The sequence below is a fragment of the Phaethon lepturus genome, unplaced genomic scaffold (genome assembly GCF_000687285.1).
Source record: "Phaethon lepturus isolate BGI_N335 unplaced genomic scaffold, ASM68728v1 scaffold6457, whole genome shotgun sequence".
Classification (NCBI taxonomy): Eukaryota; Metazoa; Chordata; class Aves; order Phaethontiformes; family Phaethontidae; genus Phaethon; species Phaethon lepturus.
The window spans coordinates 19,181-36,349 of NW_010553934.1; the positions used below are offsets into that span (position 1 = coordinate 19,181).

At 35.5% G+C, this 17,169-nt stretch overlaps 1 protein-coding gene across 1 annotated transcript in view; it reads right to left on the reverse strand.

Annotated features, from left to right (window-relative positions):
• The window catches only part of IFT80 (intraflagellar transport 80), a 51,322-nt gene that overhangs the window by 14,408 nt on the left and 19,745 nt on the right, over positions 1 to 17,169 (reverse strand). The window contains exons 7-11 of the mRNA XM_010291663.1: positions 16,016 to 16,153; positions 5,354 to 5,533; positions 2,826 to 2,944; positions 1,886 to 1,960; positions 146 to 309 (exon numbers count right to left, since the gene is read on the reverse strand). Coding sequence (XP_010289965.1) covers positions 146 to 309; positions 1,886 to 1,960; positions 2,826 to 2,944; positions 5,354 to 5,533; positions 16,016 to 16,153 — 676 coding nt within the window. The remainder of the gene's footprint in view (positions 1 to 145; positions 310 to 1,885; positions 1,961 to 2,825; positions 2,945 to 5,353; positions 5,534 to 16,015; positions 16,154 to 17,169) is intronic.

Below are 17,169 nucleotides of genomic sequence, written 5' to 3' on the forward strand. Positions count from 1 at the left end.
CTTTAATTTATATCATAGATAAATTGCTTATGCTTCATGCTTTCGTTTTTACCATAACTATGTTAAGATAATTTAAATGTGAAGATGTTGAAAACCTCACAATGAATTATTAGCAAACACGGAGCCATTAGAACGGAGAACCTACCCTTTTCATCAGCTTTGTCTTTTACTGCTAGAGTATCATTGCTCAGAGATACTGTCTGGGCATTTAAAATGTCTGTTCTCATTCCTGGAAATTTTGGAGAGGAAATTAATCTTCCTTCATATGAATATAAATAAAGTCCTCCACCATCTACAAGAAGAAAATGCCTACAGAAAAAAAAAAACCAAAGCAAACAAACAATAAAAAAGTAAATCACTAAGTAATACAGAAAAGCATGACATTTTCAGCAATTTGAAGGTAACTGCCTGATATCCTGCAATTGTTTTCACTTAAACTACATAATCTCTAAACCTTAAGTTTCAAAGTCGATATTCTGAAAGCTCTGTATGGAAGATTTCAGTTTTAATGTGAATGTTATCTCTTTCCATGAGAAATATTTATTATCTGGGAGCACTATGATTTTATCTGTTATAGATATTATAGGTTTTAAATCTTGTAACTCCTGATGACGAAGTATGCAGCTGCAGACGGTACTCCCCACACATCACCACGAGACCACACTGTGTGTATGTATGTGAGAAACAGCTTTCATGTTCACAGCTAGCTTTGAAATAGCATTACCTGTATAATTTTCTTCAGTACGACTAGTTTATGATGTAAAGCAAGCAGAAAACGCTTTTAATGAACTGATCACCACCTATTACCACGTAGGGCTTCAGTGAAAAATAATTTATTTGCAAGAACACAGTGCAAGCTTTTATACAGAAACATGACTAGTTCTACATAACAATAACTGTTTGGTAAGTAGAATATCTATAGTTCATAGACACAAAACACATCCATGAACAAAAAGCCAGTTGTGAGACCCTCAGCTATTGTAAATATTACCAGTCACCAAAAGAACCCACCCTCTGTTTGCACATATAGCTGTTGAGGTAGACTGGTTTTACCAAAACCTTAGGTTCATCTCTGTGGATCACCTATACTGCCACAGAATCTGTGCCATGTTTTCAAAATTTACTTTGAATTGACAGCACAAAACTCCAAATCTAGAAACTGATCTTCAAAATCTTGTCCACTTGCTTACCCATTCTTTACTGCAGTATCTCTATAGACTAGGACAGAAGTGTTTAATTTGGGGCACTCAAAAATGCAGTGAGCACTGTGCTGCACTCTGCTGAAATAGCTGTCTGACAGTATTTGTCCACAAGAATTAAGACTATAACCAAAACCCAAGATTTTTGAACTTCTGCTCCTATTCTTAGTCCTTTGAAAGGCCTTCTACAAAAGCTCATGTAAAGATCTCTTTGACAAATGATTTTCAGGAATTACAGATTAAAGTTTTTTTTTAAACTGAGAAAAATATAGCAATTTTTTTCAAATAGAAATACAAATATGTAAGAAAAAGGAAACGATTTCTTTTTATTTGCCATACCTGGCAATGTTTTTAATAAAAACTGGGGACCAGAAATAATTTATATAAAATATATTCCAGTTCAAAAAAGCAATATAAAACATAAAAACCCCCAGATGTTAGCATAATGTCAGAAGATCTACTTTCTTTCATAAATAAGAATATAAACATACATAATGTATGCGAAGATTCATCACCACCATCACAGACCTATGGCAAATATACCAGCTAAGCCTTTACACACTGCTTAATAGTACAGTATACTTTTTGTCTATTTCTAATATTTCAATACCTGCCTGTGTTACATAACAAAGTTTTAGGAAGTGCATGTTCACTTCTAATAGCGAGCATTACAAGAAGCAAGCTACCTTTCTGCTTGTAGAATCAAACTAACTGTTCCTTCCTTCAGGTCAAAGATCAGTGGTGTATTCCAGTTCTTTGTACTGGGGAAAAAAAAATTAAACATTTGTTAAAACCGCTTATCTTCACGTATCAGTGAATTCAACTTCGTATTTGCAATAAGTAATGCATACACATTTTAATCATCTAGCATTCCTAGAAAGGGAGGTTTTCAAAAGGAAAATAGCATTTAGGAAGCCAAGTAACACCGATAACCATGCAGTATGATCCGATAACACTTCAGCCTGCATTTTTGCACCCCTTCACACTAGCAGCAGCTGACCTAGGAGTCTTAGTAAACAGCAAAATCATATTTATACGAAACAAACCTATTTGTAAAATATTTCTGAGTTGTGGTTCAACTCTTTTACAGCGATCTGGAGGTAGGATAGAGTCCCTCTCTCGTGTGCCCTATTACAGGCTGCATTATTGTTCAGCATTAGTCATCTCACTGAACAGATAAGTGCCTTGAAACTTGAAATTTCAGCATACGAAACAGAATATCATGTTCTTAAAACATGATGCAGGATTGAATCATTCCTATTCTATTCCAAAATAATGGCATGCCAGAAGCAGTATCCAAAAAAAGGAGTCCCTAGCTGGAGGCACAAATACGCGTGCATCCAGCCTCCGTTGCTGCTGCCTCTACGTGAAAAGAAAGCCTGCCAAATTTTTGTAACGAAACGAACAGGCAGTGATGGCACCAGCAAGAAGCTGAAAGAAAAGATGACACGTGGAGGGCAACTATACTCCAATACATTTTGTTGTAGATGATGCTAGGTATAGAATATTTGTTAATTAAAAAAAAACCAACACAAAAACCCCTATTGTGCTTCAAATAAAGTTTCTGCCACTCTCTTGCAACTGTTAGATAAACTTGAGAAAGTTTCATGAATTTGTATTACTTACGAAAACACGTAGCACTGAAGAGAAGTTGAAACAACCAAATGCCCGTAGTTCAAAGAGGCCTTAATAACCCTGTCACGGAACTCCAACAAATCTACCGCATCATTAATAACATTGTGCACCTAATCACAAGAGAATTTTGGTTCAATAAAACAACAATAACTGAAATGAAAACTAACCAGTGAAGTATCATATTCTTTCTTATTATAAGAACATGCTGATACTATTATGCCATTAGCAGAAGAACATAGCTATGTGGGAACAGGCACTTTCACAGCACTGGTGAAAACAAACTCAAAGTTTCTATAAACTCTGAATAAACAGGGAATAATTACTGAGGAGCTGGCTGGAGTTCCTTAAAAGGAGTAATTAATGCATACTTGGAACAGATAAGCTATAAAGCGCAATATTACAGGAGGTTGATAAAACCATCTGAGATCAAGGATGTCTGAAAGTTCCCATTTTAAAACTGGGTGTTGTAGCTGCTGATTATTTAAATGTTTGAAATGTAATACTTCAGTGATCCCATCATGATCCCATCAAAATGATTCAGCAATATCCAAGATTTGGATAAAGGTATGTTGTCTAAAGATATGTTGAATAGTTTTAGCTTATATTTTAATGCTGTCACACTCGGAAGTAAGGGAAGTTTAGGAAACAGCCTTGGTGAGCAGCCTGTGCCTTTGTCATTTCTGTGAAAATTTGCTCAAATGACAATTTTTCAAGAAAATCACAGTTTGCCTATAATCAACACAGATTTTTGAGCTCAAAGATTTTAGGCAGCTGAAATCGAAGGAGATATCTTATGACAGAGTTTTTTTGTTTGTTTGGGGTTCTTTTGTTGCTGTTTTTTTAAGATGTCACCATTCTGAGGGTGGTAACTTCTTTTTGATTTTCTCCATTATGCAACCAATTGCAAAACAAGGACTGAACTCAATTATTATGAAAGCCTAGAAACCATTTCCAGTGACATATTAATTGCTATGTCTACCGCAGTGATATGTCTATAATTAACTCAGCTATTGCAGTACTCAGAAAAAAAGACTGCACCTAGAACTTTTTTGTAGGTAATATTTTCCTACAGAGATATACAGGAATAAAATAAAATCCCTATAAAATAATAAAATAAAAAATTAGTCCCGAATCGGGGTTAGCTAGACTTCCTCAGTTGTTTGCATATTCAAACGCCCTGGAGATTGTTCGCAGAACCCATCTGTTACGAGTCGATGTCTGGGAATGAAAGAAGAAATAGGAATTTTTACCTGCTAATTTGTCTTCTGTGTTCCCAGACACTGACTCATGTTATCCCACCCACCGGACCAAACTGTAATACAGCATTTCTGTTGTTACAACTTTTCCCCATTACATATTCATCACTGAAAGAATCAAGATCAAAAAACATTTAAGGGCCTAATTAGGAATTCAGGAACTTGACTTTGATATGGAAAATATTGGCCTGGTGTCCAATACCAAATGTGTAATTTGGAAAATTTGTAAGAATGGAAATCTTGTATTATCCCAGCGTTCAGAGAGTGAATGTTGTGAGTCAGTGTCTGGGAACACAGAGGACAAATTAGAAGGTAAAAATTCATATTTTTCTATTAATTCCCAGATATTTGGTAACCTAAACGTGGATTCAAGCCAAGGTTTTTCAGAAGGATGATCCCACACTTGAACTCCAGAAACCACATGTAGGGGCCCGTTTCATTTCCAGCAGTGCTGAGACTTGGCAGCTCCCATTGAGGTCAATGCCTGATGCTCAGCACTCAGCTGGAAGCATCATGCAGGTACCTGATACATGTTATATGACAAATGTCCGTAGCTTTGGAAGATCTGAATCAGGCTGTAATACAGTATGTGGTGCAGAAAAGCACATTACAACTCCTTACAGTTAGAGTCAGCAACCAAATTTATCTGGAAATGCCCTAAGACAGCAACATTCATCACAGCTCCGTTAGCGACAGGGATACAGTAAACCTTACTAAAGCATTAGCTATTACGAAGTGTATCGGTACCTCCAACAACTCATGAATGCAGATAAGGTAAAGAAAGCTCCTCTACTTTATCTACACTTAATTATGCAGCTTCATCTTTGCTGACAGTTACTGTAATACTATTTAATAAGATGCTTTGGTTTTGGCCAATGTATTTGTACTGTTTTCTGCATAAACATTTCATTACACTTGAAATTCTCTCTCTGTTGTAAATGACCCCCCACAGCTAATTTCACATGCTCTTCAAATGAGCTTTGCATTTTTCTGGAGGGTAAAGTACTTCTCAGTTATGTAATTCTGGTCCATTTGGTGGTATGGTTTGCATCTGATGGATCTGATCTTCTGTACAACTGATAATTATTTACACCATATAAGAGCCAGAGTTAGCTAATGATCTTAAAACATTTTCAGTCATATATACACACAAGAAAAAAAAAGGATAATGTTTTGTCAAGGATTAAAAATTCCCATTTTGTATTAAAAAAAGCCTTAGACAGCCAGTAATCAGAATGCACAGCTCTGAACTGTGAAGGTTACCTCCATGGTTCTTCTCTTAATTAACGTTATTTCAAAGTTCTTCCACTCCCAGCGTTGCTCCACGACATGGGCAAAAATGACATGTCCATTTCCACATGCTCCAGCTAGTTGAGTGCCATCAATAGACCAAGCAATATTAAATATGCTGCCTGTGTTTGGCTTCTCCAAAGCATAAGACCACTTGCAGAAAAAGAGAAAAGAATTCTTCAATTTTTGTGGTTTTTTATATTTGTTATTTATTATATTGTAATAAACAGATTTGCATGGTTATAATTTTTTAAGAAAGATCAACGAACTAACTTTTTATCACAGCTTCAATAAGCAAACCAAAGAGATCAGGTGTCTTAAGTCAGATTCTTGAAAGGATACAAAAAGGAAAACCATCAGGCACAGTAGAAATGACAAATGTCACAATGCCTGAAGTACATCAGGTAGAAGTTATCTAGTCACAACACATTTAAATGTACTTAGTCATTCATAAATCTAGACAATCACTACATAATTAAGCGAACGTGCCTAGAAACAGTTAGACTGGTTACACGGGTGCAATGGGCTACGGTCTTAAGTGCGATGCGTTCAGTTGACGCTGCAGGGACAGCAGTTCCTGAATACAGAAACAGCAAGGCCTCGGCAAAATCGGTCGGTTATACACGGCACCCCTGTCCCAGCATGGAGAGGCTGCAAAGCTTGTGTGTGCATCCCGCTGTGCTTCCAACACAAGGGATGTTGGTGGATTAGGAAAAGCTCTGAAAGCAATGCCTGCATACTGTTCTCCTCCTAACACAAAAAAGAAGCTCGATACCTTGCCTACCTTTTTCTCTAGTCTCTGTTGTTACTGTACAGGGGCAGGAGGTATTCAAAATTTCCAGTTGCTATGCTTGCAACAAAAACAAAAAAATTGAAACATTACCACAATCACAGTAGTGACATCTGGTCCGGCTTTGGAGAGAACCAGGAACAATAGCTCTCTGTGTTGCGTTCGTTTTAGACTAATTAAGAGCTACTCACAGAGGAGTATCACAGCTTAATGTCATGGGGGCACAGGTCAAATAACTGTATTTCAGAATCTTATTATCAAAATAAGCAGTGTACCCGCTTCCCTGTACGACTAGAAATTCAAATAGTAGGCAAGCTGGCTTCATTGTACATTTTCCTGCTAACTGGATTTTGCAAAGTGGAAAGGTTGACTTGGACCTAAAGAATGCATTTCCGTGGTATCTTCCTTCATCTTCTACTACTGGTTTACATCATCTACGTCTATTATAATATAGTTATCAGTTTGGTTTATTGGGTTTTAAATGGAGGCTCAAAGCTACGGGGATAGCTGTGAAAGCAGCGGTGACTGGAAGCTCGCGGTGCGGATCGGGGACCAGGAGACACGCTGCTCTGCCCAAGCAGCTAGCCAGCCTCAGGCAAACACTGCCAGAGATTATACAGCGTTCGTGAGCTGTGGGCTGGCTGCTAAAAGATGCTTTTAATGAAAAAATAAAGGAGCTTTATACTCTCTAGCAACAGGGTGCAAGCTGTTTTATTTTTTTATTTTAATCCCTTGCCTGCACGTTGCCCTCCATCCTGCCCATGCGGCACCATCGCCTGTTCCCGCGCAATGAGGATGCATGGGCAGAGCATGTGCTTTAATGAAACAGCACATGATTTCTTCTCCTTTGGACACCTATTTTCATTCTCTCTGTTTTCATTCTCTCTGTTGGCATCGCAAAAAAATAAAATTATAAATCCCCCTAGCACAAAGAACAAGTGGGAGGTATTAAAACTAGCATTTGCTTTTTTCCTTCTGATCCATACTCATGAACGTAGTTACGAGAGACACATTTAGTACTAAACTTAATTTTGTTCCTTTTCAATATTTAAAGTTCCTCCAATGAAGAACTTCATTCTTAAATTCCCCCAGCCTTATATACAAGACTCCTCTAAAGTTCAGCTGGACCCTTATTAATATATTCTTGTAAAAAACTAGAAGAATTTGTAGACCAAGACACTTGTTTTCTATGTCTTGCATCTCAGAAATACAGTTCACACAAATCATCCCAAATCTCCAAACAAGTGTTAACCTGAAAGTGGATGATTAAAAAAAAAAAAAAAAAAAAAAAAGAAAAGAACTTTTATGAACTTCCATGAACTTTTATGAACTTTTTTAAAGGACTTTTAGGAAGACATTAAACCAGGTTTTAAAATGAGAAGCAAATCTTAACTATAGCCTCTTCAGAACTGTGTAATAGCGTATTTCAAAAAACATCTAGCAATTGAAGAACTACTTAAATATTCAAACACATTTGAAATCTTAAGAATCAAGTCAGTAAGAAAAACAACCCATGTGACTGAAGTTAAATGTAGACATGGGATTCTCATGACTTTTGGATACATGATATACCAAAGGGGAGACAGTTGGAAGAAAATACTCACCTAATGTTTCTAACACATTTCATATTCTGATTTCTTTTGCAGTACACACACAAGTCCTTCACCCAAAGTCTTTGTATGATTCATAAGAAATGAAATCACAAAAATTGCAGTAAAATAAAAGGTGTCAGACTTAAACGCTCAATAACACGGAAACACAACGGGATGAAATTCAACCTCCCAGTTGTGCTAATGACTTGCAGAACACTATGTAAGATGACCTACTGAGTTAAGGCTCTTCTACTGCCTACGTGCGTAAGGGTGAGCGAAAGACAGTGTCAGCACTGACTGAATTTCCAATTTCAAGCACTCAATTTAAAGGCTTCAGCTTCCATGCCTCTTGGCTCACAGACACGCCATTCACTGCCTATAGATCTGCAGTTGGGGAAGGTAATTGCAAGTTTTGGAGAAAAGTCCATAACCTACTCTTCTGTCTCAACGGGATGAATTCTGTATGAAACACTCCATAGTAATTAAGAGCCTAATATTTAACTACGTCTGACATCCTTACATGGCAAATGAGTAAGCACTTGAGGTTGTAGGACAAATGATTGTAACAAGCACACTCAGAGAACCCTCTAAATGTCCTACATCTGAGACATATTTTTCACAGCTGGCCAGTTGTGATCTATCTGAGAACAGTTTGAAGAAGTACTATTTCAAAACTGAATATTGGGATCCTCCCAAAAAGACAGGGCTGTTTCTAAGGTCATTTCCCTTCGACCAAGAATCTACCCATCAGTTAGAATGAATAATAAAGGGGCATCAAGCCATCAACTAAGAACCAGTTTAAGGAGCTTAAAGAATGTGGCTTTGGTGCTACTTTTTTTATGCATAGTGGATACACTGCACCTCTGAGAGGATACATTCCCAAAACTACTTCTTTTTTTCCACCAGAAATCTTTTTTTTTTAGGTGGTTGAAATACCCAGTAAAATATTTCCAGATTACAACCTAATTAAAAAAAAAAAAAACCAATGCAATTACCAAGTTTTATTTTCTCGTTACTTTTGAAAGCTCTCAGTATAATTCAGACCACTCCAATGATTCATACTCCCTGCAGATGTCTGGTACATTTATCATGTACACAAAATGCTATAATAAAAATCATGTAGCTCTCCATTTGTAAGACAGGAACAATTTTTAAAAACCAAAATAGCTGTTATGTATTTCCCAAATACACTGAGTTTGAAAAGAAAGGGTATGAATATGACTATATGAATGACTGTATAAATGTTGTTCTAACATTAGGTGCAATATTATACTTTAGTATTACCGTTTGGCTTATACTTTTCCCATGTCATAATTAATTTTTCATTTAATTCAATCAACGAACTCAAGAACAAAAATAGTAGTTATAAAAGTTTCATTATACTAAATAAGTACATAAAAGCAGTAACTTCAGCTTCCCTTTTCCGATTGCGCAATGTAGTAAAAAGATGAAGTACTATAATCATCAAATACTGTCTGACTTCCATAAACGGAAACTGAGCAGGCTCTCGAGATGTTGGTGAAATTATTTCAATGAGCAGATTCAGAGAACTCTGGGTCCCAGGAACAAGGACAGCCTTTCACACGTATAATATTGATGCTTCAAAACTCATTATGAAGGATCGAGTTAGTTATTATTTCTGGACTGAATGCAATAAATTAAGAATGGTTATCCACATAATACCACAGCATAAATGTTTTGAAAAAACATAGTGAAGAAAGAGTATTTTCTTAAATTTTAAATTATAAGAGTGATACTGATGTCAGCTGTGCAAAGGACGCTTGGTTGTTCCTGGCTGGTCTCTGTTTTGGCTCTGTTTACCAGCGTGTGGAGTTTTGAACAGGGAATGCTGACATAAGCTGAACTAAAGCTGATACTGCTGAACCTCCCCATGATGTCAGACTTTACACAGCATACCTAATCCACTGACTTTAGTAATAGTCTTCGCCCATTATTTTGCCTTTGTTTATAAAAAGAAAACGTGCAATCTCCCCCTCAATCCACGCCGGGAATCAAGAGCATGGGATGGACGAACAGCAAATACATGCTCTTGTCCTTTTATGCCCCAGTTGATATAAATGAAAAGAAAGGGTTTTTTGGGTTTGTTTTTGTTTTGGTTTTTTTGTTCTGTTTTTTAAAGTGAAGGCTCAGTTTACCTTGTGCCCCATAGGGCATTTCACATTAGTGCAGAGGTAGCTGACATCTGAAAGTATATTATAGTCTGAATGGCCACTAAAGCTGGCAATTAGCCTCACTACTTCTGAGTGATGAACCGACACTTTAGTACAAACTGCCCAGAAGCTTCTCATCAGAAAATGACTATTACATTTCTGATGTAATGGAAGGCAAATTGGATCTTACGAGATTATAAAAATCAATTACTCAAAGCAAATCCATACTTAGGTGCATTAGAAACACCTGCATATGCACACATATATGGAACTAGCTCGTGGGAAATATATACATATATATGCCTATATACCCCCCCCCCCGATATTCTCCTGAGTATAAAACATAATGATATTTTACAATATAACAGTTATTGAATTCCTACCACACAGGAATCTACAAAAGATTCTACAAACCAGAGACAATATGCGTAACTGGAGGTAAGGAAATCCACCACTACATGTGAATATAGGGCAATTTACCTTAAGAGAAGAAACTATCCTTGACACAACTACTGAAGTACAGAACTATGAAGGATTCCTGTTGACTTCTTAAACTTTTGTTGGACTTGATGCCAGTAATAAATATGAATTATCAAGAACTAAGCCGTGACCTGCAGGTGAGGTATTAAGCTATGCATTAGAAGAACAAAGCCAAACAGAGGACATCTAAAAACGTCCTGAAATCCAAGCATATTCTCATAATTATTAGGCCTAAGAACTAAAATAGGATGACAAACTGCCCCATATAAATTCTTAACCTTAGAAAATGAAACATTGATGTAGTTCTTTAAATAGATTATTACTTCCATAGATGATCCACATGTTTTCATTTTCTTCCCAAAGTTATATTAGCCAATTCTGATAAATTAAAATATGCTGACATGGAAAGAACTGGTCAACAACATTACTCCATGGGAAACTTATCTGTAATATTTTTTTCTTTTATTGAGCTACAAAGAATTCAGGGTCATGACTGTTAATAAAGGTAGATGAAATAGAGACAGCACAGAAAAAAAACCTTATTTTTGTTACACTGCCAAATGCGTATCTCTGTGAAACAAGACTAAAACTAAATGTAATGGGATCAAAGCTCATTGTAACTCTATAGAAAACAGATTTGCTTAGGTTTTTGTAGTGCTCTAGTGTAGGACAATTCAGCACTATCAGACGAATACGAAAACATATGCATTGTATGCATTCACCTTCAAAATCTTGCTTTCATATTTATCTAATATCTAATGTTAGTTTAAAGGATATATGATGTTAATTTTACAACAGCCACATAATTTACTGTCCTGAATAAAAATCATCGCTTTAATGCTAAACAATGAAATTATTTTCAAAGCTTCTCTTTGTTGACAGTTTAAAAAATAAGGAAGTAAGAAAGAAAGGACAAACACTGCTAACTCTTTAACATATGACCAACTCTGGACATCAAATCAAAGTAATCAACTTTCATTAAGTTCAAGTTTGTATCTTTTTGAGAAAAAGCTGAATAGAAACATGCTATCATGGAGCTCAATATTTTTCAGCCATAGCACCATATTCACGCTTGTTTTAAATGGGGTGGCAGATGAGAAGTAGTTGTTACTCTTGCAGAATGTTTTCCTTTATTTTCTACAGCTATTAGACAATATTCCCTAAATGTTATTAAGTTTCCCAAATTTTTTTTTAATAGAATTTCTAGTAAAATTAGACATTCTATGGAGCAAGTTATGGAATATAAAAAGCCATGTATAACTGAATCAGTCAAATATGCAAACTACCGGTCTAGTAAAATGGCCACAACTCATTCTATAATAAAAGAGAGTTTGTAGAGTTTACATAATCACTTAAAAACCATGAACTTACAGATTTATGTAGAGAATTGCTTTCATTACAAAGCACTTGCTAAGCATAGTGATGACATCAAGATAAAAGTAAATCAAAGGGCAATATTTAGCAAACAAACATCAACTTATTTATGATAACAGATTGTGGATAAACATGACCAGAAAAAAGGTTTAACAAGAAAAGCACAACAAATAACAACAACCAAAAAATCAAATCAAACTGATCAATCTCCATTAAGGGTAAACAATCATTAATGGAAGAAAATCTAAAAGGCCTCCTCAAAACAAATGCATAAACACATTCAACATTATTAAAACATAAATTTGATGTCCATCTTTGCTAGCTTTTGTTGGCAATTCTGAAAGGATTAATTTGACCACAGTATTTAGCTTTTGAATTTTTTATCAGTTATCCTTCTACACTCTCCAAAGCACTGGGAAAGCAACCTGTCTTTGGAGCAGATGGGTATGGTCCATTTTCGAAGATACTTATGTGGGAGTGGAGTGGGGAAGGAGGAAATCAGTGAATTTCAGTCATTCTTACCATCTTTTACTGTCTAAATATTTTGACCTGATCAGTAATGTCAAGGGAAGCATGCAGAGCCACAGGAAATAGCTTACATAAATGAACTTTTTAAGCACTGCCCTCCATCCCAGTGATTAGATTCTGAAAAGCTGTGAACACCAGGAAGGCTAATACATCCAGCTTTACACTTCAATATATAAACTTTAAGATTAATCTTAGCACTCTCTGCAGGATTAATGATCATGGGCACTAAAGCAGACAACAAATTTCAACATTAAATATATTTTGTTTGGTATTCTGTAGGATAGCCGTAATAATTTCTTTTAGATACATAATGCTATCAGAGCAGAAGTGATTTTTAAATGAAGAAATAAAACTTCCAAAAGTTACTATAATATTTGTAGTTTTCTTTTTTAACATGAAGCTGCTAGAACAAAGTATCCGGGTAGAAAGAAAAAGAGAAAAGAACATACACTAACCGAATTTAATTTAATTATGTCCCCAAACTGAACACATATGCTAGAGAAGAGTTAATGATATATATATCGCCTGATGGCTCCCTGAGGAGCAATTTGCCAATACAGCTCCATTACATCAGACATAATAAAAATGTCTGTGTTGACCAGTAAAAGCCAGGTCTGGTTCTCTTCAAACTCCATCACTCTGGTGGTATGTGAATCATTCTTCCTTTTCCCTCAATACTAGCAAAGCTAGTTCTTTAGTAACTATTTACATTTAATGTCAGGAAAGAAACTTTCATGAAAAATCATGACTTTTGAAGATAATAAATTATCATTGCTAGCTGCTAAACAGACAAAAGCATCTGGCACTAGCTACTGTACATGTCTTTGTTTCTTTAAGAGTTGAGTAATAAACCAGGTACATGAACCCTTAATTTTATGAAAAAATAAACCTATCGGCATTAAAATTTCAAAGTCCACAAGGCTGTTCAATATTAAATGCTGATTAAAAAATCACTGGGTTTCAGCTAGCAGGAGTTGGAACCATACTTAAGAGTAAATTATATTACATAATAAGTAGCAAGAAAAACAGTAAGGCCCTGGGGATCAGAAACAAAAACTATATGCTACAAAACAGCATACATGACAGCAGAAAAAGAAATCTAGTATTTTTCTTCCTTTTTCCACTGTACCAGTCTTTGCCACATTTAAGCATAAATCTGTACTGAGTGCAAAATGCAACTGAAATCGTTGGCCTCACCCACACAAGAGCATATTTATTTCAGTTTACCACTTGCTGATATAGCTCAGTGATCCCAGTACTCAGAAAGGAGATGGAAAGTGGTTGTGAAAGAAGAGGGCATGGTTTAAAGTGGTTTTTTGAGAAGAAAATACAAACGGCTAGTCCGATTGGTTAAACCAGTATGTGTCACATAAGTAGTCCAACACAGGTATAATTATGCTACTATAAATTGCTTTATACAAACATATCTTATTTGGCTTCATCAAGTGAAATATGGTATCTGTATAAACACTTCTACAACAGCATATTTATATAGGGAGATGGAAAGGCAACAGTCAGGGTAGATTACTGCTTTAATTACATTCAAGTTGAGTTAAGTGGCATATTAAAGGCACAAAAATCTTCCTGTTGCCCTTGCCTAGGAACAAAAGCTTTGAGGCAACCCTACAGGACCCTGCTAAGGGAACCAGCAAGCACATGCAACGAGCTGGTATAATATAATACCGGTGTAAAATAAGATAATGCCACAATCTCACCTTCAATGCCTGACATTAACCGAACTAGAAGAATGCCAGGGAGAGGAAAAGATGTCCCCACTGGTGATGTAGCCACTTAACCATCTGAGTGTCCTACCCTCTAACTGCTGAGGTGTGACTGAACAATCTTTATGACTGTATGCATCAAGACAATTTATCCATTTTTTTCTGCAAAGAGAAATAGTATCCAATTTTGAACAAAACAAAGGCAGTTAAAACTAACAGTAAGATGTATCTTCTTTTAAAAGAATAATTTCAGTGATGAAAAAGCATTAAAGGATAGAAATTGCAATCTGCTCTCCAGCCTTATGCTAAAGAGACAGGAAGTATCTTCTTTATTTCATTATCTTTTATACCTACTTCAGTGTCTTTTTTACCTATGTGAGTGGTACCCCAATTTTTTTGCACAAGTTCATACCTCAGGCTCCAACTCTACTCACTATTTTACTCTGCTGAACTTTCTAGTGTGTTTGTAACACACAGGTAATAAGAATCTCCTTAACATAAAAATCTTAAAAATGTAGATATCAAAATAAAACAACATTTTTTTAAAATTGGAAAACAAACACTTTCCAAAAGAAGATTGCATGTGAGTATTTTTCATTTTCCTTCAAGGTAATAACCGCCAAATTGAACTTCTACAGATTAAATAACACTAGGAATTTTTCAAAGCAAGAGGAAAAGGCACAGAAAATAGAAGCAATCCTTACTTCAAATTTAATGCCTGGCTCACACTTATGACTGTCAGCAAAGATCACTGAAACCAGAATCAGTATAGAAAGTGAAATCAGAAGAGATCTTATCCTACATGCCTCTTCTCATTTAAATTTTAAAGGCTCTTCTTCACAAATGTAAAAATACTCAAAACACCTAGTCCAAGTTCATGGTAAGGAGAACCATGCTCTACTGAAGATGCCTGAAAACACCACAGCAAATGATGTTATTCCCAATCTGAGCAAAAGAGCAACAAGCACAATAAGTAGAGAATGGAACAATAAAAGTCCCAAACCAGCAAGGTTCAATGCAACGTGAGTCTGAATAAAAAGCTGCAGGACCACAGGAAATCCAGAGAGACAATCAGGTCAATCTGTGCTCTGGGCTAACTTACTTAGAATACCAATGAAGGTAGATGAAACCGCATTAAATTAATTTTAATTGGAGACCAAGCTGGAAAAAACCCTAGGTCAATAACAATAAACTGGGAGTCAAGCATCAATTTAAAAAAAAAAGAAAAACAAAAAGAAAAACAAAGGTATCTCGAAGCATCAATTTAAAAACAAGAAGAAAAACAAAAAGAAAAACAAAGGTATCTCCTTTAGGAGCCTTTCTTCTCTCACAGGAGTTAAGTAATGGAGATGCTCAGATGACAGGATTAAAGTATGTCTTTAGCTTGAAAAACTGTGCCCTGTCTAGCCATCAGAAGTAGAAGCACAAATGTTCTCTTAGCTCCTCTTTTTACTACTGCTTTAGCCATATTATTTCCAACGCCTGACAATCGCATTTTGCAATCTCCCCGTGAGATGTGCTTGTCAACTCTTAGTATTTGGTACTTTTCATGAAAAAAAAGGTAAATAATAAAGGACAGGACACTGTTCTTCTACCTCCTTTTTTAAGATAGGGTACTGTTATACACTCCTTGCTTTTTATAGTGGTTAACTGTGTTTCATGATTGCCTTACAAAAGACGCTTGTAAACCCTTTGTGTTTTGAAGGGAAAAAGCTAAAAAATGCACAAAGAAATTTCCTGAAAGGCAAAATATTATAACAAAATTTTATCCAATCCAAAACATATTCAGAAGTGCAGCTAAGCAGATCAAGAAGGCAGTATCTTAGTCAGATGCACCCAGTAGAAAGGTGCTGGAAGACACGACTAGTTTTTGCTAATAAAAGTACCTGCCTGTACACGTATATCCTCAGGAATATTTACTGTATTATCAATAAATTTGTACAAGTCCACATCTGCTATTTCTTAGAGCTGTTACTTACCCCAGTTTTATCGCATAGACGCAAAGTATGAAAAGATCCCACAGCAAATAATTCTCCATCCACAGCCCAGGCAACAGATGTTATAGGATATTCGTGGGGCTGCGAGCTGTACAGTAGACGTCCATAACTGTCCCAAACCTTTAAAATAAAAATAAATATAGATATCTATGAAAATAGTTGGGCATACCTTCACTTATTCTAAAGCTATCATTTTCCCCTCACGATCACAGAAGTTGCAGGAATGTACTCTAAGTTACTTCGGTACCTTTTTGCGTAACTAGAAAAGTCACATATATTAAAGTTCACTTCTCATTAAAGGTTGTTCCTAATCAATATTGGTTTGTTTAATGCAATAGATTTTGCTTTGCTTCTGTGGCAAATCTTACATTATCCTGTATAAAATATTTTGAACTAATGAGTTTTGTTTCCTGCAAATTACTGTGAGTCTATAAAATAACCACAAGGTTTATTCTATTTGTACTCATTTCCCAACAATAAGATGGTTTCCAGACCAAAGAGATTTTCTCACTGATTGAAGCCAACAGAATAACAGGAAGCCAATTCACAGAGTGAAGGAATTTGATTTTAACACTTTGATAATTTTTTTTTTTTATTTCTTCTGTACATTTTCAATCACAGTCATTATACCCTTAGAGAATGATAGAACTAAAATATGATACAAGCAAAAAAAAAGTTCTTACTTAAGGGAAGAAACACAATATGTGCTTTCCATTTTGGATACAGATATTCTAACCAAAAAATTTCTTAAGGGATTCACTAATGCTCCTGTAACAGAAAACAGTATCTTTATCCCCTCTAATTTTAAATATCATTACCTCTTTCAGTGTATGTGATAGCTTATATTATTTCAAGTCATTGTTTATATATTTCTACATATTTTCCTTTAGGAGTATGTTTTATTTGCATTTCACCTATTTTTATTCTGTAGTATTTTTAAAACAAATTTTCTGATTTTATGTTATTAGACAGAGCGAGATGTACTTACAAATAATAAAACTTCAGGTAACAAGTGAAAACTGTTGAAACTTGAAAACTGAAAGACTTCTCATTTAATTTCGAGCTTTCAAGTATTATTAAAATTAGAAAACATCAGAATGCCTAGTATCTTTTTTGGCCATTTAGTTTCCCCTAAA